Source organism: Oryctolagus cuniculus, chromosome 6 (genome assembly GCF_964237555.1).
Source record: "Oryctolagus cuniculus chromosome 6, mOryCun1.1, whole genome shotgun sequence".
NCBI lineage: Eukaryota > Metazoa > Chordata > Mammalia > Lagomorpha > Leporidae > Oryctolagus > Oryctolagus cuniculus.
In genome coordinates this window covers 160,237,602-160,259,925 of record NC_091437.1, presented here as the reverse complement: position 1 = coordinate 160,259,925, position 22,324 = coordinate 160,237,602, and the positions used below count along the sequence as shown (strand labels likewise).

The 22,324-nt window shown below is 56.2% G+C and overlaps 1 protein-coding gene across 3 annotated transcripts in view; it reads left to right on the top strand.

Annotated features, from left to right (window-relative positions):
* Window positions 1-2,012: 2,012 nt before the first annotated feature.
* The window catches only part of ZFAT (zinc finger and AT-hook domain containing), a 205,903-nt gene continuing 185,591 nt past the window's right edge, over window positions 2,013-22,324 (top strand). For 2 of the 3 annotated variants that reach the window (XM_070075863.1, XM_070075861.1), the window contains exon 1: window positions 2,013-2,667. In XM_070075863.1, the coding sequence (XP_069931964.1) occupies window positions 2,649-2,667 (19 nt within the window). In that variant the 5' untranslated portion in view covers window positions 2,013-2,648. Of the gene's footprint in view, window positions 2,668-2,937; window positions 3,608-22,324 lie in introns of those variants that run through there. The other variant, XM_070075862.1, reaches the window with a different exon arrangement.

Sequence of the window (22,324 nt, the reverse complement as noted above, 5' to 3'; positions counted from 1 at the left end):
AATAAACTACTGTTTTCAGGCAAATGCCATCTGTCTCATAGCTACTAGGTATAATTATAAAATTATGGATGCAAACATTAAATTATGCATCTGAGTTACATAACTAGAAGCCGTTTCATGTTGGTAACGTTGTTGACACAAACCCCTTGACGGGCTGGCCTCCTGGGGCTGTCGACTCCGCACCCTGGGCCAGCTGGGGTGCTGAGCCCTGCTAGGAATCACCACCGCAGAGGATGCCATCAACTGTGAAATTCTGGGTGGTTATGTGTAATTCCACTAATGCTTTTTCATTAATCAAAGGCAATTTGAAATAATGCTGGCAGATGAAAGAATAAAGACGACTGCTGCCTGAAAAGGTGCAAATGCCAGGGCCAGACACTCCTGGATCCAGCTGCAGACCCACCCTCCCAGGACGGACCTGGGCCTCCTCTCCTGCCCGAGGGGCTCCGCTGGAACTTCCAGCAGCCTGCAGCCAGGACAGCTCTCCGTCACCAGGCGCTCAGGAACTGAGGCGGGCGCAGAAGAGGGACAGGAGAAGAGCCGGCCCACCCATCAGCCACAGTGCAGTTCCTCTCCCTTCAATATTCTGAGGTAAACGGTGGTAGACAAATATGAAGTCGCTCCGTTTCCAAACATCACAACATGCAGGAGCAATCAATGCGTCTGCTAATCAATACATCACATTTAAATGCTGCTTCGAGAAGAGCAACCAGCCACAAAACCCATGCTGTCAGCGACCCCGGTTTCCGGGAAACAGTGGTTACTGTAAATATTAACGGTCGAAGGGGAAACGCAGTCCACGCAGCTCACTTCCAAACGGGACTCGGTGGGCCCCACCTCCCCTGTGCGTGGGGTGCAGCGGCCTGCAGCACCAGCCCCGTGAGCTCCGTGCTGGCCGATTCCAGCGTGCACTGGGCACCTCGCACCTTCCCCACCGGGAGACCGGCGCGCATTACACCTGTCCAGCTGGATCTGGTGTGCCCACGGACCCCTGTCCAGCTGGATCTGGTGTGTCCACGGACCCCCGTCCAGCTGGATCTGGTGTGCCCACGGACCCCCGTCCCGCTGGATCTGGTGTGCCCACGGACCCCTGTCCAGCTGGATCTGGTGTGTCCAGGGACCCCTGCCCCGTTGGATCTGGTGTGTCCACGGACCCCCGTCCAGCTGGATCTGGTGTGCCCACGGACCCCCGTCCCGCTGGATCTGGTGTGCCCACGGACCCCCGTCCAGCTGGATCTGGTGTGCCCACGGACCCCCGTCCAGCTGGATCTGGTGTGCCCACGGACCCCCGTCCAGCTGGATCTGGTGTGTCCACGGACCCCCGTCCAGCTGGATCTGGTGTGCCCACGGACACCCGCCCAGCTGGATCTGGTGTGTCCACGGACCCCTGTCCCGTTGGATCTGGTGTGTCCAGGGACACCAGTCCAGCTGGATCTGGTGTGCCCACGGACCCCCGTCCCGCTGGATCTGGTGTGTCCACGGACCCCTGTCCAGCTGGATCTGGTGTGCCCACGGACACCTGCCCCGTTGGGTCTGGTGTGTCCACGGACCCCCGTCCCGGTGGATCTGGTGTGTCCACGGACACCAGTCCAGCTGGATCTGGTGTGTCCACGGACACCCGCCCAGCTGGATCTGCTGGGTTATGTGATGAGGGGCTGGGGGAGCAGGCAGCTCTGGCCCGGACATAGGCGGGGTGTGCTAGGGCGCCCGGGATCCAGGACAGGACAAAGCGCGAGGCAGAAAGGCCCCGGGGAGGCCGTGGGCCCACAGCAGCGATGGACAAGACCTCAGGAGTCCCCACTCGGGTCACTCGGCGACTGCGTTTCCTTTTCTTGTTTCCTGGCGCCTCGTCCGTGCCCTGGGCTACCACGTTAGCGCAGCATTTTATTTCAACCGCGAACAGCTGTATTCCCAGGACCAGCGCACACCACGGCGCGCTCGTCTGCTGCGAGCCCAAGTTAACCCCGGACGCGCGCGCGGGCAACACGACCCCGCGCACGGCCCGCGGTGCGGGGCTCGGCCATCCGGGCCTGCCCAGCCGCCAACCGCACACACGCCGTCACGAAGGGCCCGCGGCCTCACGGCCCGGGGGCTCCGGAACGGGCCGCGGCCACGCCGGCCGATGGACCCGCAAACGGAGACAACCCCCGCCCCCTAAAAGTTCACTCGCTGCCCCGCAGGCGTCCACACGGGGCAGACGCGGACCCGAGCCGGAACTCGCTGCCCCCGTCCGGCCGCCCCAGCCGCCGGGGCGACGCCCGCGCCCCACGCCCGGGTCCCGGGACTCGCGAGACTCCCTCGGAGCGCGCCGCAAAACGCGGAGCGCCGCGGTCCGCGGAGCGGGGCCGGACGCGGCCGCCGGGCCCGAGCATGCGTACTGGCGCGGCGCGGCCGCGCTCGGCGCTGGGGGACGTCACCCGAGGCGGACGTCCGCTACGCCGACGTCAGCGCCCCGTGGGGAGGAGGGCGAAGACTCCATCCGCCATGTTGGATGCCGCAGATTCGCCATAAGCTCGCCGGCTCTTTTCTTAAAAAATTACAAATAAAAAAGCGAAGCGTCCGCGGGGCGCCGCGCCTTCTCGAGCGGCACGGGAGGGGGCCCGGAAGAGCCCGAAGCTTTTTTTTTCCTCCGACGTGGGGGCGTTGCCATGGAGACGCGGGAGGCAGGTGAGCGGGCTGGGGGTTGGGGCGCGGAGAGGGTGGGGGTGGGGCGGGCGCGGCGCGGCGCGCGGGAAGCCGTTGGGAGCGTGCCGCCGGGCAGCCGCGCGCCGGCCGCGGCGTGGCGGAGGGATCCGCGGCCTAGGCCGCAGGGCGAGCGTGACGGCGTCCTTCGACCGCACGTTCAGTCGCTGGCGGTGTTCCGCCGCCGAGGGGAGGGGGCAAAGGAGCTCCGGGAGAGCGAGGGGAAAGTAGGGCGCGCGCGTGCGCAGGACCGTTTCCAGGGCAACGCGCAGCGCCGGGGCGCAGGCGTCTCTGCGGGCGGGAGGTTCGAATCCCGGAGCTGCCAGCCCGGCCAGAGGAACGCTTGGTTGGGCCTTCTTCGTGCTCGGCTTCGCGTCCGTCCCCCCACCCCCCTTGAAATGGGTAGCCCTCCCAGATCACGTCGTCCGCTTTCCTGGCCAGGGTGTTTTGAAGGGTCACATTTCTGCGGCGTTGCTACTGGAAACCCTGCAACCCTCAGGTTATCCTCTGCAGTCTGCCTGTTGTCCGGTTCTGAGGCTGTCGCGCCCCTCCCTTTGAAACTGGAATGTCAGGTCACCGCCTCCAGGCAGCCAGCCATTGCCCAACTCCACCTGTGATTAACGCTGGCAGCCGCCTTGGGCCCCAGCCACCCTGTCTTGCTCGGCTGTCCTGGCAACTCTGATTTGTAGGCCGTGTAGGAGGAGTGAAAATTCAGATAGGTCAGCCTGGAAGTGTGTGTGTGTGTGTGTGTTTAATTATTTATGTATTTGAAAGAGTTACAGAGAGAGCGTCCACCTGCTGATTCACTCCCCAGATGGCCACAATGGCCAGGGTTGGGCCCCGCTGGAGCCAGGAGCCTCATCTGGGTCTCCCACGTGGGTGCAGGGGCCCATACGCTTGGGCTGGCTTCTGCTGCTTCTCCCAGGTACATTCGCAGGGAGCTGGGTCGGGAGTGAAGTGGCTGGGACACCCCCCAGTGTCCATAGGGGATGCTGGCGAGACAGGTGCCACTAGCCGTCCCCCAGGGGCGCCTTCGCCACCTTGGTTCAGGGCATGAAGCCCCTTTGCCGGCAGGGGTGAAGGATGGTGGGCGTCCAGAGCCTGCCCTCAGCCCGGCATTGTGCCAGGCGTAGGAGTGTGTGCAGTGGACTGGTGCACCCAGGGCCAGGGTGCTGCGTGGGGAGGCCAGACTGTGCCGGCTCGCCGCCTTAAAATAATGACTTCTGCATTCAGTGCCGCGAGCTGCTGGTGTGGTCCAGACATGGGACGAGCTGCCCAGCTGCCATCTTGTGGGATTTGCCCCACAGCCTGGAAAGGAACCCTGGGCATAGGAGTGGCCCTCAGATGGAGTTAAAAGCTAAGGAACAAAAACTCTCAGCCTCCTGCTGCTCACCACAGGCTGTGTATAGAAAGAGGAGGCCGAGTCGACAGGGTGGCAGAGCCCAGCATCTGGGCCATCTTCTGCTGCCTTCCCAGGGAGCTGGATCAGAATCAGAGTAGCCGGGACTTGAACGGACACTTCCACAGCGGGATGCCCCTGTTGTGAGTGGTGGCTCACCCTGAACGCAACACCAGCCCCACCTGATCCTCTCTAAAACAGTGTTTCCATCTGTAGACTGCTGATTTCTTCCAGGCATTGACTTGAGAAACTTTTCCTAAAGCATTGGGTATTTCACCATTCTTCTCCCAGGCATTGCCATCAATTTGATGTCTGTTCTTGCTTCAGTTTTAGAATTTATGAAAGGGCCTTTAGAAAGTGACATCTTCTCAGTGCTTCATCCTGGATCCTCTTCTATGTGTTATAACAACTTAGTATGAAGTTTTTTTTTTTTTTATTTTGCAGTAAAGTTACAATGAAGTTGGAAATTCATTCATAGTTTTCATTAACACACATTTTCCGTGAATTCTTTGGAGGTCTCCGTTGCTGTAGTTTCCTTCAGTTTCCAGCAGTAACAACTGAGAAAGGATCTTGTTTCTGTCAATCCATGGCCAGCTAATTTCTGAAAGCAGTTTCCCGTTTTGATGTTGGGTTAATTTGGGAGAGGCCGAACCGTAAACTGTGCTGAGACGGAGTTGTCCGTGGCCCGCGAGGGACAGCGTTTGGGTGGCAGAGCGAGCTGAGCCGGCCGCCGCCGAGAGCTGCACTTTATTACACCTGGCCTGCTTCAGGCCTTATAACTCGCAGGGCAGCGTTGCAAGAGAGCTATCCTTGGGAAGAGCTAAGCTGCCGCCTGCGGCAAGGGCAGTGAAGAAGGGGAGGTATGAAAGAGACTCTCCTTAATTGCATTTCCTCTTATAGATGGCTCGGTGCAGGCGGCCTCTGAGAGGCTCCGCGCCAACGGGGCTGATTTAATTACGTGGAAGGGACTTAGCCTGCCGGTCGGGCTCCCCTCCTCTCAGCTGTTTACCTGTTAAACTTTCACCTTCAGATTTCTCAAGGGTAGGCTTCAGCTGCTAGGGCTGGAGCAGTTGAGGGGTGGAGAGATCCGGTCCTCACCAGATTCCTGACCTGCGGGATGTTAGGGAACGCTTGGGAGCCTGCCCCTGCACCTGCTGATGGACACGTGACCGGGTCCCAGCCCTGGGTGCCGGTGACACTCAGGACGGCGTTTCTTGTGTTCCCCCCCCGGGCCCAGTCTCCCCACTGTACAGCCCAGCCTGCTGTCTCTCACTCTCTGGCTTCTCCACGGCATGTGTGAATGGAAAGCTGGGGTGGAGTGTGATTAGTTTTTTAAAAGTGGAAAATTACTTAAGTAACTACTTAAGTAATTGGAGAGGGAAGCAAAATAGGCATCTTAAACACACTATCGGTTGAAGTTGTCTCTTCTCTTTTTGTTTTGTCCAGGATCAGAAAATATATAAATGGTTGAGTTTGCTTATAAAGAGATAATGCTTGGGGATGGCCATTAGGCACAGTGGCTAAGAAGCCCCTTGAGACGGCTGCATCCATATCAGAGTGCCTGGCTCTACTTCTGATTCCGGCTTCCTTTTTTTTTTATTTTAAAGATTTATCTATTTATTCAAAAGGCAGAATTTCAGAGAGTCAGGGGCAGAAAGAGAGGGAGGTCTCCCATCCGCTGGTTCACTCCTCAGATGGCCACAATGGCCAGAGCTGTGCCTATCCGAAGCCAGAAGCCAGGAACTTCTTCTGGGTCTCCCATGTGGGTGCGGAGGCCCAAGGACTTAGGCCATCTTCTACTGCTTTCCCAGGCCATAGCAGAGAGCTGGATCAGAAGTGGAGTACTGGGACTTGAACTGGCGGCCATATGGCATGCCAGCACTGCAGGTGGCAGCTTTACGCGCTGAGCCACAGCACTGGCCCCCAGCTTCCTTCTAATGCACGCTGGAGGAAGCAGGTGATGGCTCAAGTGCTTGGATCCCTCCTCCTGCGTGAGAGACCCAGTACAAAGTGATGTTATGATGTTCCAGGCTCCTGGCTGCTCTGAGTGTTTGGGGAGTGAACCATCTCTTTCTGCCTTTCAAATAAATAAATTAAAAAAAAAAGATAGTACTTGGCATATTATAAAAATAGGAACTTAAAATTAGACAATAGAAGGTTCTCTGTTGTTTTTTATTTTTAATTGTAAGTTGAAAAATTCTACTTTGTGTGTGTTTATGGACTACAAAGTGATGTTATGATGTTCCAGGCTCCTGGCTGCTCTCAGTGTTTGGGGAGTGAACCATCTCTTTCTGCCTTTCAAATAAATAAATTAAAAAAAAGATAGTACTTGGCATATTATAAAAATAGGAACTTAAAATTAGACAATAGAAGGTTCTTGACAATAGAAGGTTCTCTGTTGTTTTTTATTTTTAATTGTAAGTTGAAAAATTCTACTTTGTGTTTATGGAGTACAAAGTGATGTGGCAGTGCCATGTGGAATAATTAAATCTAGTTAACATATCCCTCACCTCAAATACATTCTTTCTGTGGTCAGAACATTTGAAATTTCTCAGTTTGAATGTATCCCACGGTAGCATCGACTGTATTCTGGTACCGTGTCTCAAGGGGAAAGCCTCTGATAGCTCCCCCTGGCGGGACTGGCGTCCACTTTGCTGAGTCGCTCAGGAACACCTGTCGGACGCCGGCTCTTCCTGAGATGAGGCATCCTACCTGCTCGCCATCGTCTGCGCCCCCGCTGGCCACCTCTGGTAACTGCCAGTCTGCTCTCTGCTGCTTTTGAGTTGATTGTTTTAGCTTCCCCGCCCAAAGTGAGAAGGGTGGGTGTTTGTCTTTCTGTGCTTGCCTACTGCCCCGAGAGCCAGGTTCCGCGGGTCATCAGCCTTGTTGCAGATGACAAGATGTCCCCTTTTCTCGGGCTGAAGAGCATTGCGTTGTGTGCGCACACCCCGTTTTCTCGGTCCACTCGGCTGTGGATCGGCACCCAGGTTGACGCTGTAGCTTGGCTGTTGTGTGTAGTGTGGTGGACACAGGAATGCAGGTGTCTCCGACACTCTGGCTCCCGATGAGTGGGGTAGGCACCTGGCCTCAGAGGATGCCTCCGTGAGCTGCTGGCTGTTGGACAGGAACGTGGTGGCATCCTGTGTGGGGGTGAGGGGTGCCCAGCTGTGGGACGTGGCAGCAGTGAGCGCGTTCCTCTTCTTGCTTTCGGGTTAGGTCCACCGCCCATCTCAGATGGGTTTGTGTGTGTTGTGAAGTGGGGATTGTTCAGTGTAGACCTCCAGTTCTCCTAGCTTCGTTTGTTAAAAGAGCCTTTCCAGCTATGAGGCCACCTGTGGTGCCAGCATCCTGTATCAGAGTGCTTGTTCCAGTCCCCGCTGCCCACTTCCAACCCAGCTCCCTGCTAATGCGCCTGGGAAGGCAGCAGAATGCGGTCGAAGGGCTTGGGCCCCTGCTCCCCGTGCATGGAGCTCTGGGCCCCTGGCTTTGGCCTGGTCCAGCCATGGCCATTGTGGCCATTTAGAGAGTGAACCAGTGGACAGAGATCTCTTTCCTTCTCTCCCTCTCTCTCTCCTCTTCAAATACATAAATAAAAAAGAGCCTTTTCCTTTCCCATTGAGTGCCCTCGGCTGTCTCCTGGGAAGTCACGTGTAGTTCCATTTCTGAGCTTCCCGACCTGTTGGTGTGGCCGTCCCCGTTCTGTCTTATGCTGACCAGAGCCTTACAGTACTCTCCGATGTTCTGTAGCAGGCGTGGGAGCACATGTTTTTGGAGGGGCAGAAGGGTAGCCCGAAGAGCTTCCTTTGGTGCTGTCACATGCAGTCCAGGGTGAGGACAGTTAGAGTAACCCACCGTTCAGAGAAAGACCCCGTGGGACTGGGATTGCTGGGATTTCGCTTCAGGTGCCAGCAGGCCTCTGTCAGCGTTGTTTGGGAGCTGGGGGAAGGAGGAACCGTGAGCATGACGGGCTGAGGGACCTGATACCTCGCTGGTTTGGTACCTGGCTTGGAGCGAGGCCCTGGGCCATCCTGGCCTGTTCTCACCTGTAGGGGTGGGAGTGGCACTTTTGGTTTCTACTCCCTGTTCTCATTTGTGAGTGGAGCCAGGGGGCTGGTGCACGGCTCGCCTGGCCTGTTGGTGGGAGCATTTAGGGGCTCTGGGACTCAGTGCTGACTGGGAGTGAGCCCCCAAAGGGAAGCAGGTTCTGGCGATGCAGGGAGCAGGCGCCAGAACAGGGAGAAGCGGGCGCAAGTCCTGGCCCTGCCCTAGACCAGCCCTGGGACCTTGGCAGGTCTCCCGTGCCTCTGTCGCCCTGGACTGCTTGCATGGCGGCTGTCCGGGTTCTGTGGAGGAGGTCGGGGACACCCGTGGCACCTGCAGGCGACCGTCCTCCTTCCCTCATCCGTCTTTCGTGTCTCTCCCTCTCTGCTGCTCCTCTCCTCCCCTTCTATGCTCCCTCCATCAGCCAAGCCTCGCCTCCCTCCCCGGAGCATCTTACAGTTTCTAGTAGTGTCTTGGAAGCTCAGAGCTTAAAGGGAGTGACTTGTAACTACAGGTGGCACTGCTGAAACAATGGCCTGACCCCGTGTTGAATCGCGGAGCTGTGGGGGCTGGCTGGCTCTGCCTTGCAGATGAGGAAGCTGAAGCCCAGCGCTCGTCCTCTGCTTCAGAGTCTGCACTGGCTCTCAGGTGAGGGTGGTCACAGGGCATCGCAGGACTCAGCGTGTGGACCTGGTGTTGAGGCCCATGTTGGGCCTGTGACCCCCCTTACAGAGGTGCCATCTAGGTCGTTTGAGAGGACTTTGCCTAGTTCCAGAATCTGGGTCTGGGCCAGCTGTGGTGAAGGCCTGGCGACCTGGGAGGAGCCTGGTCCGGCTGCCTCCAGCTGCACCTGAGCTCTCCCTGCTGGGACTGGCATCCACTTTGCTGAGTCGCTCGTGAACGCCTGTCGGATGCCTGCTGTGCCCGAGACCCAGTGTGGGCTGTGTGCAGTGGCCCCACGCCCCTGCTCACACAGTACCCCCTGTGAATGTGTCCCCAGGAGCTGGGCCCCCTGTTCTCCAGGAACTCACAGCACACAGGGCAGACAGAACCTGTTACAAATGGCAGAGGTTGGAGAGATCCTGTTTTGGTGCTGGGGGGGTGGGGGTTGGTTCCAGGACCCCGGTAGGAGCCAAAAGCCAAGGCTGCTCCAGTCCTTCCTGCAGAAGGCTGTGGTATCATAGTGTTTGTGTGTGACTGATGTGTGTTCCACTGTGTGTGTTAAGTCATCTCTAGGGGACCGGTGCTAACAGAATGGAAGATCTAAGTGGTTGTTACCCTGTTTTGTTTACAGAATTGTGACAAGAAAAAGTCCGTACATGTTCTGGTATAGACACGTTGTTTTCGAATAATTTTACTCAAGAGTTGCTTGAATTCACAAATAAGAAGCCTGTGGTTTAAGGGAGGGCTGCCTGTCCTCCCAGAGGGACAGAAACAGATGGCCAGCAGTGTATGTAAAGACGCCCAGCATTGCTAACAACTGGGGACGGCGCACCTGCTGGGATGGCTGGAAGCCCTGGCTGTCCCTCGTCCTCTGAGACCATGGCAGCTGGGCTCCCGCTGCATCGTGGGTAGGCATGCATGGCAGTGTTACAGGGTCCCACGTCCGCTGAGCTGTGGCAGCTGGGCTCCCGCTGCATCGTGGGTAGGCACACACAGTAATGTTACAGGGTCCCATGTCTGCTGAGACCATGACAACTGGGCTCCCACTGCATCGAGGGTAGGCACACACAGTAATGTTACAGGGTCCCATGTCTGCTGAGCTGTGGCAGCTGGGCTCCCGCTGCATTGTGGGTAGGCACGCACGGTAATGTTACAGGGTCCCATGTCTGCTGAGACCATGGCAGCTGGGTTCCCGCTGCATCGTGGGTAGGTACACACAGTAATGTTACAGGGTCCCACATCCGCTGAAACTGTGGCAGCTGGGTTCCCGCTGCACCGTGGGTAGGCACACACAGTAATGTTAGAGGGGAATGACAATAGAGAAGGCAACCACAATTCTTGTCTCCCGTATGAGAAGAATTTCCACGGAGACAGGGCAGTGAGCATGCAAGGTATATTTAAGTCAGAAACCTGCTGCTGCAGCCTCAGGAGGGGCTCCCAGAGAGGGGAACCCGAGGAGCTTGTCAGAGGGGCGTCTTTTAAGCACAGTTTGGGGGAAGAACAGAGTAGCAGCCAACAGTCCACCAGAGGGCGGGGTCAAAGCCCATCAGAACGCTGGAATTGAAATCCTGTCCAGCCTGCTAAGGAGAAAACAAAAAGCCTTCAGAAGAGTGCGATAGGTAACTTCATCTCTATTCTGGTGATAAAACTAGAAGCTCATAGGAGCAGGATCGGCACTTTTATCTTGCTAGAGGCAGCTTCTGGGGGAGAAGCATGCATCTCGTCCACTCTTTCCGAAAGGGACCTGACCTAACTGCCTGTTAGTTTATCTGCCTCCTCCCATTGGTACCACCACATGGGAAAGTAGCCACATACTTACCATATGACCCAGCGGTCCCACTCCCAGGTATGTACTCAAGAGAAACGAAAGCTGTGTCCATGTGAAGACAGGTGACATGGTCATAGCAGCTTCATTTGTAATGGCCCCCAACTGGAGCCAAGTGCCTATTTAATTAATTAATTTATTTGGAATGCAGAGTTACAGAGAGGCTGAGGTGGATAGAGAAAGAGGTCTTCCATCCGCTGGTTCACTCCCCAGATGGCTGCAATGGCTGGAGCAGAGCTGATCTGAAGCCAGGAGCCAGAAGTTTCTTCCAGGTCTTCCACAAGGTTGCAGGGGCCCAAGGACTTGCACCATCCTCCACTGCTTTCCCAGGCCATAGCAGAGAGCTGGATCAGAAGAGGAGCAGCTGGGACTTGAACCTGTGCCCATGTGGGATGCTGGCACTGCGGGCAGCAGCCTTACCTGCTATGCCACAGCGCTGGCCTCCCAAGTGCCTATTGACAGATTACTAGCTGAACAAATGGTGTGTAGCCACACATAGAATACTACTCAGCCACAAAAAGGAATGAACTGCTAATGCAGGTATCTACATGGACCAGTCTCAAAAGTACCTTAAATGAAGGAAACTGGGCACAAAAGACTGTGTCCTATGAGGCTATGGAGAAACTGGGTCCCTGTGAGCTGTTGTGGGAATGTGAGAAACAGTGTGGGAGTGCCTCAAGAAGTGAAAACCGGAATGACCGGAGGTGGCAGTCCATTTGCTGTTACTGCCACACAGCACTGTGGCCAGATACTTTATAAAGGAGAGACGCATTGAGCTCACAGTTTGGGGGAGGAAACTGCACACAGCGTGGCCTGGCCCTGCTGAGGGCTCCCCTGGCTGCAGCACCTTCTGGTGGGCCGTATCATGGTGGGCATGCATGTGAGAAGGGCTTTGGAGGTGGTCTTAAGCATTCTTGCTGAGCAAGCCCACGTTCAACTCCAGCACCCAAGGCTCTCCGGGCAGGCGGTGGGCAGCCAGCTCGGGGGTTTCGGAGTCTGTCATGCAGGCCTGGCACTGCTGGGGGGCGCACAGGAGGCGCGGCTGTTCCTGGCTGCGCTGCATTTGGCCTGGAGTCTGAAGCAGCCATGTGTCTTCTTAGTTCCCGGTAATTGGGCACGAGGCTCCTGCCCCTGCCGTGCCTCCGCAGCCCCTCTGCTGTCCTGAGGCATGCCTGGTGAGCTCCCCTCTGGTCATGTTGTCACACACAGACAGTTGTTCACAGCGGTGACTTGTGTAAGCAAAGAGGGCACAGAACAGAGTGGAGACAGGATACGAACTTGTAGCCAGAATGAATTTATTCAAGAAGAAAAATGAATTTGAACCTGGCGGCGTGCATAGACTGAACTTGTGGCAGGGGGCACAATCCTGCAGTGGGCTGGGCCTTATATATCTTAGGGTGGGCTAAGGGTTTGGGGTCGGGGGCAGTAGCTGGAGGTGAGTTTCTCCATACAAGGTTGGTTTTTTTTTTTTTTTTTTTTTGAGAGGTAGTTACAGACAGAGAGAGGCAAAGACAGAAAAAGTTATTCCATCCTCTGGTTCACTCCACAAATAGCTGCAACAGCTGGAGCTGGACTGATCTGAAGCAGGAGTCAGGAGTGCAGGGGCCCAAGCACTTGGGCTGTCTTCCACTGCTTTCCCAGGCCCTAGCAGAGAGCTGGGTCGGAACTGGAGCAGCTGGGACACGAACTGGTGCCCATATGGGATGCTGGAGCCTCAGCTGGAGGCTAACCCTGCTACACCACAGCACCGGCCCCGTAAAGCTTTTTGTGAGCTTTCAGACTTGGAAAACAATACAGGGCTCAGGGCTGAGCTGGTCTCTTGAAAGAAGGTAGGGATGGGGTAAAATGGAATTTTATTTACATTCCGGAAGGAGACAGAATGGCTGAGACTCATGTCCTTGCTCCGTCCACTTGCCCAGCGTCCCGGCACTGTGCGTGGTGCCCTGAGCATCACTCTGCCCGTGTCACTCCGTGCCCTGATGCTGGGATGCTGTCTTTGATTTACAGGCAAGGAGATTGAGGGGCAGAGGTTCGGTCATGTGCTGGTGGGTGACTGGGCCAGGATTTGCGCTTTGGACTGTGTCATCCCGAAGCAAACCCTGTTTTCTGTGCAGGTGACTCAGTGGACCCAGTCACGTGACGAGCACCAGGCGTGTCCACAGCTCCCGCCTCACTGAGGTCTTACCATGACCCAGGGTGGAGTGCTGTCCTTTGTCACTGTGTGCATCCTGGCTCGGAGCCCCATGGTGCCTGTGGCCCCCAAGCCCAGTCTTCATATTCACAGACTGTGGATTGCATGCAGTCTTCCGTGACTGTGGTTTTGTGTGTCGGTCCCTCTCCCTCTTTGCGTCTCACTGTTTCTCTTACAGATTTGTAGCACTTCCTACCTTTGCAGTTTTTACCTCTTGCCTGCCGGAGTCCGCTGTTTGCCCTCGGCACGGGTTTGACCTTCGCTCTGGGTACAGATCTTGCTTCTGCCCCTGTGTGTGTGTGTGTGGTTAAGATCACGACTCCAGGGAAGGGCTCTGGGAACATGGAGATCCCGTTGCAGATGAGAGAGGCGCCCTGAACACCAGGCTCCGCTTCGGCTCGCGTCGCTCCCGGCCCACTCCCTTCCCCTCCTCTTTCTCCTCTTTCCATTTTCCAGAAGGAAACAAAGGCACCATGAAGAAACATTCCGTCATTTCCTTTTTCAGATTTATTGGGTCTTTGCTTTTTACTTGGGAGACCAAGTGCACGTAAGAGGGTGAGGATCTTGAAGGATTTGGGGGTGAGAAATGAGAGGCAGGGATGGACGGTGACATTGGTGGGATTTGGTGACTGCTTCTGGGTCCTGTGCAGGGATAGAGTCAGAGGTGAAAGGCTGGTGGCTGGGGGCCCCAGTTGGCCCTGTTGGAGAGGCCGAGAGTCCTGTGAGACACAGAGTTTCACTGGCCCACGGCCCAGGGGGACAGCAGAGATTTGGGTGGAGTTTGGCGGTTGGAATTCCAGCATGCTGGGAACACAGGTGTGAGCAGGGGCGCACCTGCTCTCTCCACTCCAACAGTTGTCTCTGGGGGTGCTCTTACCCTCTTCCACCTGCTCCGGCCCTTCCCTTGCCTGGCTGCCTTCTTCGGGCCGCTCTCTGTATCTGCTGCACCTTTCTGGTGGCTTCCTTATGACCAATTGCCCTTAAGCCCCAAATTGCTCCATGTGGCGTCCGAGCCGGTGGCCGGGATCACCTGAGCTAAGCTCTGTCGCTCAGCTTCTGGGGGAGTTAAATATTGTTGGCCCAGTTTGCTGGTGCAGGACAGCTCAGAATCTAAAATGGCCAAGAGAGGGAGGTAGGTGGTGCTCATGTGTTCCACACTCACTGGGTCGCCAGGTGCATTTTGGAAGGGAAGCTTCTCAGACCACATGAACTCCTGGAGCTTGCCCAGGGCAGTGACTGGGGCTTGCTGGCTCAGGCCACACCCCCAGGCTTGCTGATTGGTTGCTGAGTAGCTTCTTCGGGTAACATGCTGGCCCTGGACCAGTCAGGGCACCTCCCTGACAGGGCTTCTGGAGAACGGGTTTCTAGAGAAGCGGGCTGGGTGTAACCTGCCGAGACCGGGTGTGGCCTGTGGGCCCTCCTGGGGAAGGCAGGGAGGGCACAGGTGCAGGTGGAGGGGTTGGATGCCATTGCCTTTGCAGGTTGGGAAGTGGAGGAGCCCTCTCACCCCCCCCACCCCCCCTCCTGGCTTAGAGCTCTGGCCTTGCGGTGGGCAGCGCCCTGTCACTCTTATTCTCTTTTCTTATTTGAAAGTGTACTTTGGAAAGTGTATTTAGTAAGTAACTTTCCCTCCTCCCAGAGTTCGTGTTTAGACCCTGGGCCGCTGACCTCAGGGTCCAGGGACAGCTCTGTGCCTTGTCACTAACTCCACCTGCACCCTCTCTGCCCAGAGCAGGAACAAGCACTACTTGCAAAGGGCCTTCCTGAGTTGGGAAGCTCCAAGCACAGCAAGATGGATATCCACGTTGTAGGCATGTACCCAGGGATAGCCCTACACCACATCCTGTTCACGCATTGTGGGTGCGCACCGAAGGGCCATGTGGTACCCCAGATCACACTGTCACGTGCACCCAGGGTGGTGCCACGCCCCAGGGCACCCTGTCTCCATGCACCAAAGGGCCGTGTGGTACCCCAGATCACACTGTCTCTGTGCACCAAAGGGCCGTGTGGTACCCCAGCTCCACACTGTGCACATGCACCCAGGGGTGGTGCCATGCCCCAGGGCACACTGTCTCCATGCACTGAAGGGCCGTGTGGTACCCCAGCTTCATGCTGCCCACATGTACCTAGGGGTGGTGCTACGCCCCAGGGCACACTGTCTCCATGCACTGAAGGGCCGTGTGGTACCCCAGCTCCATACTGTGCACGTGCACCAAAGGGCCGTGCTATGCCCCAAGCCGGCTCGTCCACCTCATGAAGATGTACAGGGATTCTGTGTAAGCTAAAGACAGAAAAATGAGAAAGGAGTCCAGGGCCCAGGAACCTGGAGGGGCAATGGAAGAGCAGCTTTCAGAGGCAAACCCAGAGCGCTGGTGGTGTTTCCTCAAGGACCCTGGCGCCAGGGACCCGGCTGGAAGTCGAAGTGAGTCCTGTGAGTGCCTCGCATGTCCGTTTGCAGGCCTTCCTGAGCCAGACCCTGCGTGGGCACGTGGTGGGAGGAACAGGGCTGCAGCCTCTTCTCTCCCCTTGCAGTCCCTTCTCCCAGGGAGGGGACAGAGCCCAGTGATGCTGGGCCGGCGGCTGGGGCCGCTCCTGGAAGGGACGCCTCTGCTGTCAGAGCGGATGTTTTTTCTTGGAGGCTGCTGTGGGTGACTCCTCCCTCTCTTAGGAGGGTGCTTCAGACACTTCTTGGAAGAATGGCATGCAGATAATTCCAGGCTCGCGTGAACTTTCTGAATTCCCCTCATATGTGTTTTTCAATATGCAGATATCTTTGGAGACTTATTTTATAACTTATTTTTTTTTAACGTGAGAGTTATGATGGGTGTGTTAGTGAGCTTTGTGGTACTGCAGCAACGTACCCGAGGCAGCTACCTTTTTTAAAATTTTATTTAAGTTAGACAAGCTTCATGTATTTCACTTACACAGATTTAGGAACATAGTGATACTTCCTATCCTACCCTCCCTCCCGCCCACGCTCCAACCCTTCTTCCTCCTCCCTCTCCCATTCCCACCCTTAATTTTTCAAAGATCTTTTTTTTTTTTTTTTAAAAGATTTATTTATCTGAAAGGCAGAGTTACAGAGAGGCAGAGACAGAGAGAGAGAAGAGAGGTCTTCCATCTCTAGTTTACTCCCCAACTGGCCGCAACGGCTGGAGCTGCGTGGATCTGAAGCCAGGAGCCAGGAGCCAGGAGCTTCTTCCCGGTCTCCCATGCAGGTGTTTGGGCCCCGGGCCACCCTCCACTGCTTTCTCAGGTCATGGCAGAGAGCTGGATTGAAGTGGAGCAGCTGGGATTCGAACTGGCGCCCATATCTGGTGCCAGCATTGTAGGCGGCGGCTTTACCTGTTACGCCACAGTGCCGGCCCCAAAGATCTATTTTCAGTTTGTTTAATGACTGTAAAGAGCAGCTGACTTTATGCACAGGAAATGTGTAAGGGGTGCACAGTGTTGGAGGTTCGGGGGCAGGGCGTCTGCATTAAGGCAGACCTGGTGGCGGCCCCTGGCTCTGTCACATCAGGGTCATAGTGACAGGGAGCACAGAGACTGGGGTCCCAAGATCCCCTCCAAGGACAGGCACGCAGGGACCTAAGGACCTTTCACCAGCGATGGCTTAACCCGCGCCACCACAGTGCTGGCCTCAGTAGTGGCTTGAGCCACTGCCAGCAACGCCAGCAGCCCATTCCTCTGCGCAGTGTCACATCCTTGGGCGACTGTTGCTGGGGCCAGTGCTTGGGGTGGGTGCTCAGTGATGGGCGTCTAATCCGGTCACTTCTCCGGCTTTACCAGGTGTCTGCCTCCCGCTGCACTGAGATGGAAGGGAGACCACTGGGCTTTGTGCGTGCTCAGGGTGTGCAGTGTGGCATTGGGTGGGAGCGAGACTGTGGGATGATGGCCAAGCTCATTCACCTGTCCGTCCCGTCCTTTGTCTCACCAGCCTCCTCTCCGTGTGAGCAAGAACTTTCTCTTGGGCTTTGTTTGTGTTGCTGTGGACCACGCGTTGTTATTTGGTCAGTGGTGTGTAATCTTACCACATTATTTACTTGGATGCTGAAGGCAGCCCGAGTGTGGCCAGCTGCAGCCCCTTACCTGTGGCCTTTGTGTCCTGTCTGTGTACCCCTGTTTCCTGGTGCGAGATACTCTGGCTCATGTGTGCTTTGCCTGCCTCAGCGCTGGAATCAGCTCTGTGCAGGAGCCCTGGTTCCTTTCGGTGGAGAGTGGTGGTTAGGAGCGTGACCAGGGAGCTTGGGGAGCCCATTGTCTCTGGCTTCTCACTGCTTCTCAGCTCTCTCGCTGCACACGGCTAGGACCTAGAGTTCTGTACACACAAGCTGCGTATGTGTGTCTCAGTTCAGACATGCCCACACGTGATAGACACATATAACTTCAATTCAGACTTGCCCGCAGGCTTCTGTATCTGTTTCTTAAATACCATTGGGTTTGGGGCTGGTTTCTTGGCATAGTGGGTTAAGATGCCACAGGAGATGCTGGTATCCCATATGGGCACTGGTTCGAGTCCCAGCAGCTCCACTTCTGATCCAGCTTCCTGCTAATATGCCTGGGAAGGCAGCAGAGGGCCCCAGTCCCTGGGCCCCTGTTCCCACTTGGAAGACCCGGAAGAGGCTTCTGGCTCCTGGCTTCGGTCTCTCCCAGTTCCAGTCATTGCGGCCATCTGGGGAGAGAACCAGTGGATGAAAGACCCCTCTCTCTGTCTCTCTCTCTCTCTTTCTGTAACTCTGCCTTTCAAATAAATAAATGCATCTTAAAGAAAGCATTGGGTTTATGAGACCTCTTTCCAGTTTTCCACCCAGACCTGTAGGGCTTATTCTGGCCTTCCCACTTCCCGTATTCATAGCTCCCATCTGTGATGGAGAGGCAGCTGGCCCTCCGGCTCCCGGTCCGTGTGTTCTGCACCCTCCGATGGCAGATGCTCAGAACACACAGGTTACGCCTGCGTTGAACGTGTGGAGACCGCTTCTCAGGGAGTATATCCACCATTTGGACGGCATTTACACTCCACAAGGAATCATCAGTGAGGTGGAGATGGTGCGAGGCACCCAGGAGGCCGTGCATAGCAAACGTTGCGTTGTGTGTCTTCGGGGTTCTGGGACCAGCCGCCTGTGGATAATGGGCTTTGGCTGTCCAGTCCTAGAATGCGCTAGAAGCCCTGTCAGAGTAACGGCCCCGGAGTGGAGTCTGTGCCAGAGAAGCCTACCAGCTGGCGGTGGGCGGTGCATGGGCGTGGGAGGGCTGGGCCGCCTCCGCCCACCGGTGCGGCTGTGTGTGCATGTAGTGTGGCTGGGAGTGTCGGTTTCCGTTTGGGTTTCATTTTAGCCCCCACCCCCACCCCCACCCCCACCCCGCACCCTGCATGCATGGTTTCCTTTGTTTTTCCTATGAGATGTGGACTTTGGCACTGCAGGTGGAAGGACTGGATCTTGCTTTTTTGTGTGTTTTTTACTGTGGGAAGTCAGCACAGGGGCAGCGGAGGGTGGAGAGCGAGCGGAAGCCCCGGGAGGCTGTGAAGCGCAGCGTGGAAGTGGGCCGCGGGCCCTGCCGCCCTGGGACGCTGCTGAACACCTGGCTTCACGGGGTGAGCCCTGAGCCTCCCTCAGACCCGCCCTGATGCGGGGAGTCTCGGGCTGGAGAAGGGGAGTGCCCACCCTGTTCCGTGGGCGTGGTCGACCCTGTGCAGGAAATGCTGGTTCCTGGTCCGTAGGCCTCCGTCTTCTGGAGCCTTGGACATGGTCTCTTACAGCCGAGACTGTGTTTGGAATTAGTTGTTTTTGGAGCTTAGTCTCTTGGGCGAAGACAGGATACACAGTAACCTGAGAGAATCGGGCGCCCGATTTGTGTTGAATGAGGTTCTGAAAAGTCTCTGCGGGGTCAGGGTTGGAACCCAGACGTGAAGAATGCAGGTCCTGAAAGAGAAGGGCCTGGCGTCCAGTCGGAGGTGACCCGCCTCCCTGCCCGGCTCTCTCTGTCCTCTGTCGCCCCCTAGGGGCCGTCCGTGTGAATGCACCTGCTCCAGGTCCCTTGGCTGGGACTGGCTCCCTGGCCACACACACCCGCAGGGTGGGCCCCACACAGGGTGTGTGGGTGTGGGTGTGGGCCCCACTGGAGCACGGGACGTGTCAGGGATGTTTGAAGAGTGGAGAAGCCGGCCTGCAGGAGAGAAGGCCCCTGAGTGGTTGGTTTGGGTACTTACATTGCCCCCTGTGGCAGGCTGGACCTGCCAGGGTCACCCTGAGGCTGGACCAGCTAGGGCGGGGGTGGCCTGACTTTCTGAGGGTCCCAGGGGTGTACACCCAGGAGACCGCCACCTCCACAGGGGCTCAGGACAAGGCTGACCAAGCCAGCGGAGACACTGGCTGGGAAGCTGGACTTGGCTCCCTTGTCCCTTTCATTGATGAGAGTCTACGAAATTGGGTCACAAGCAACACCTTCAGGTCCATTATTCTCACGGGGAAGGTGGAATTGCTTGTTGGTGTCCTGAGGGAGAGTCCGTCTCATTTCTGGCTGGGCCTCTCGTAGTGTGTGGCACCTGTTAGGTAGCCGTCACACACCTGACCCTGGGTCGTGTTTCAGTCACCAGGGAAGGCTTGGGGATCCCTCCCCCGTGGCTCTCGCTCCTGGAGTCTAAAGCCGTTTTCTGGAATTGAGAAGACGTCAGAGCTTCTGGATGCTAAAGGGCAGTTCCTTCTTCCAGGATTAATTTTGAAATTCGGAAGGCTTTAAAACAGAGACGGGTCTTGGGTTTTCGTTTTTAACAAAGCAGACGGCTACAATTTGCGTGTCTCCCACAGCTGCCTGCAGTTCCTTCCCTGGCTGGCATTCTGTAATTTATTTCTTTTAAAAGGCTCTGTTTTTGTTGCTTCTTAATTTATCTGAGAGGCAGAGGGACAGAGAGAGAGACAGAGCTCCCATCTGCTGGTGCACTCTCCAAATGCCTGCAACAGCCAGGACCAGGCTGGGCTGAGCCTGGGAACTGAGAACACAACCCAGGGCTCTCCTGTTGGTGGCAGTGTCCCAGCTACTTGGGGAGGGAGCTGGAATCATGAGCTGAGACTGAACCCAAGCACCCTGATACGGGATGGAGTTCTCCATGGGCATTGGACCCGCTAGGCTGAATGTCCCCCGTGTTCCCACTTATCACGCACTAGGCTGAATGTCTCCGTGTTCCCGCTTCTCTCTGTGCTGTTAGGACTGCAGGAGCACAGAGCACGCAGCCGGCTCCTGAGCCTGTGACCGTTAGAAACGCAAGTGCTCCTCTGGCACCTGCCTCTCCTGTGCTGGCCCAGGCAGGGGCTGTGGCTCGCAGGCCCAAAGTCTGCCGATTCAGTTTGCCTGACTTGGTGAGTCCCGGGCAGTCTGGGTGCTGGAGGCACCCCTTCCCTCCCACCCCCTGCCCCCTCCCCCACTGGAGGTCCCAGGGCGGAGCCTGCCAGCCTCATGTCTCTAAAGTTTCCTGGTGTTGTGGAAATAACATGAATGCCAGATTTGTGCCTTGGCCAAACTGTGGGGTGCTGTAGGTGGGAGGTGACACAATGGCAATTGGAAGACTTAGTACAATAATTGTTTTTTTTTTTTTTCCTCATTGATCTCTGAAGCGGGGATTCTAAGTCAAATGATGCTCCTTTGGATACAGTGGGTCGGATGCAACATCTTGTTAACAGTGACTTTACTGGCCGGCGCCGCGGCTCACTAGGCTAATCCTCCGCCTTGTGGCACCAGCACACCGGGTTCTAGTCCCGGTCAGGGCGCCGGATTCTGTCCCGGTTGCCCCTCTTCCAGGCCAGCTCTCTGCTGTGGCCTGGGAGTGCAGTGGAGGATAGCCCAAGTGCTTGGGCCCTACACCCCATGGGAGACCAGGATAAGTGCCTGGCTCCTGCCATTGGATCAGCGCGGTGCGCCAGCCGCAGTGTGCCAGCCGCGGAGGCCATTGGAGGGTGAACCAACGGCAAAGGAAGACCTTTCTCTCTGTCTGTCTCTCTCACTGTCCACTCTGCCTGTCAAAAAAAGAAAAAAAAAAAAACAAAAAAACAAAAAAAAAAAAACCAAAAAAAAAACCAAAAAAAAAAAAGTGACTTTACTACAGGTGTTTATGGCGGCATGGCTGCTAGAAAGCTGGAAACCATAGGTGTGGCACTGGCCATGTCTGCTGGACAGCGCCAGCCTGGACAAGGCGTGCAGCCTCCGACAGGAGCAATTGCAAGAGGGTCTCCTCTGCCCAGCAGGGGCCTGTGGGGAGGGCCTCTCTGGGAGCAGTGCTCGGCATGGTAAGGAAGGAAGGAGGTGGGTTCTGCCTGCTCCTGGGCCTTAGGGGTGAGTGTCCCCCTGACACTGGCCGGCTTGGGACCTGGGAAGACCCCTCGCTTGCCGACTTTGCCATGGTCACTGCTCAGTGCACATTTGCTACATGAAAGTGTCGCCCAGGTAGGAGAAGGGAGCCAGCGTTCCCCAGGACCTTGTGTTTCTCTGCATGGCGTGAGGTGTGCAGATGTGGGGAGGGGCGGCAGCATCTTCCACTGCTCCTGTGCTGGGCCCCGTGCCTGGTACTTTGCTTGATGACCACTGTCCTCTGGACCTCGGCCCGGGGTGCGTGCATCCTGTGCCCTGGGCTGAGGGTGCAGGGGAGTGGAAGGGGTGGGGAGGAAGGAGATGGCCCGAGGGTGGGGGGCCATGAGCAGCTGCCTGTACAGAGCGGGGTCCGCACTCCCCTCCCAGGGCCCCCTCTTCCTTCTCGCCTTTGTTTCTCCACCTCCCTTCCCCTGGCTCCTGGCTGGTTGTGTTGCCGGTGCCTGGGGACCCAGCGCCCTGCTCTCCCCTGGCCGTCACTGTTGACGCTGTGTGGTTTCTGTCACCTCTGAGAGCTGCTCAATGCCTGGGCTCCTCGTGCGCGTGTGCGTGGATCTCTGCGTGTCTGTGTCTGTGTGCGTGCGTGTTATACGTGTGCTTGTAAAAGACAGCAGAGGTAACCAAGGACATAGCAGGAGTTTTCTTTTAAGAAACTTAATTAACTTTAAAGAAGCACCCAAGAATGATGCATCTTTTGCTAGCACTTAGACATAACTAGAACTTATGAGACATAAGAATATCTCCACTTAATGCATTAGAAGAAAGTAAGTCCTTGAGAACGAGTTTTATCATTAATTAAGGAAGCACCTAAGAAAACAAGCAATGGAGCTGGACACTGAGGCATAACTAAGACTTATGAGGCATAAGACTATCCTTCACTTAATACATTAAAAAGGAATAAATCTCTGAGAACAAGTTTTGCTGTTAACTCTCATACTACAACTCTTTGAGGACAGACGTCCTGCATGGCGAGTTCATGCATGGTGACTCCTGTTGTTGATTTAACAATTGACACTCTTACGTATGACGTCAGTGATCATCCGAGGCTCTTGACGTGAGCTGCCAAGGCTATGGAAGCCTTTTGAGTCCACAGTCTCCGTCAGTATTTAGACAGGGCCATAAGCAAAGTGGAAGTTCTCTCCCCCCTTTAGAGAAGAGTACCTCC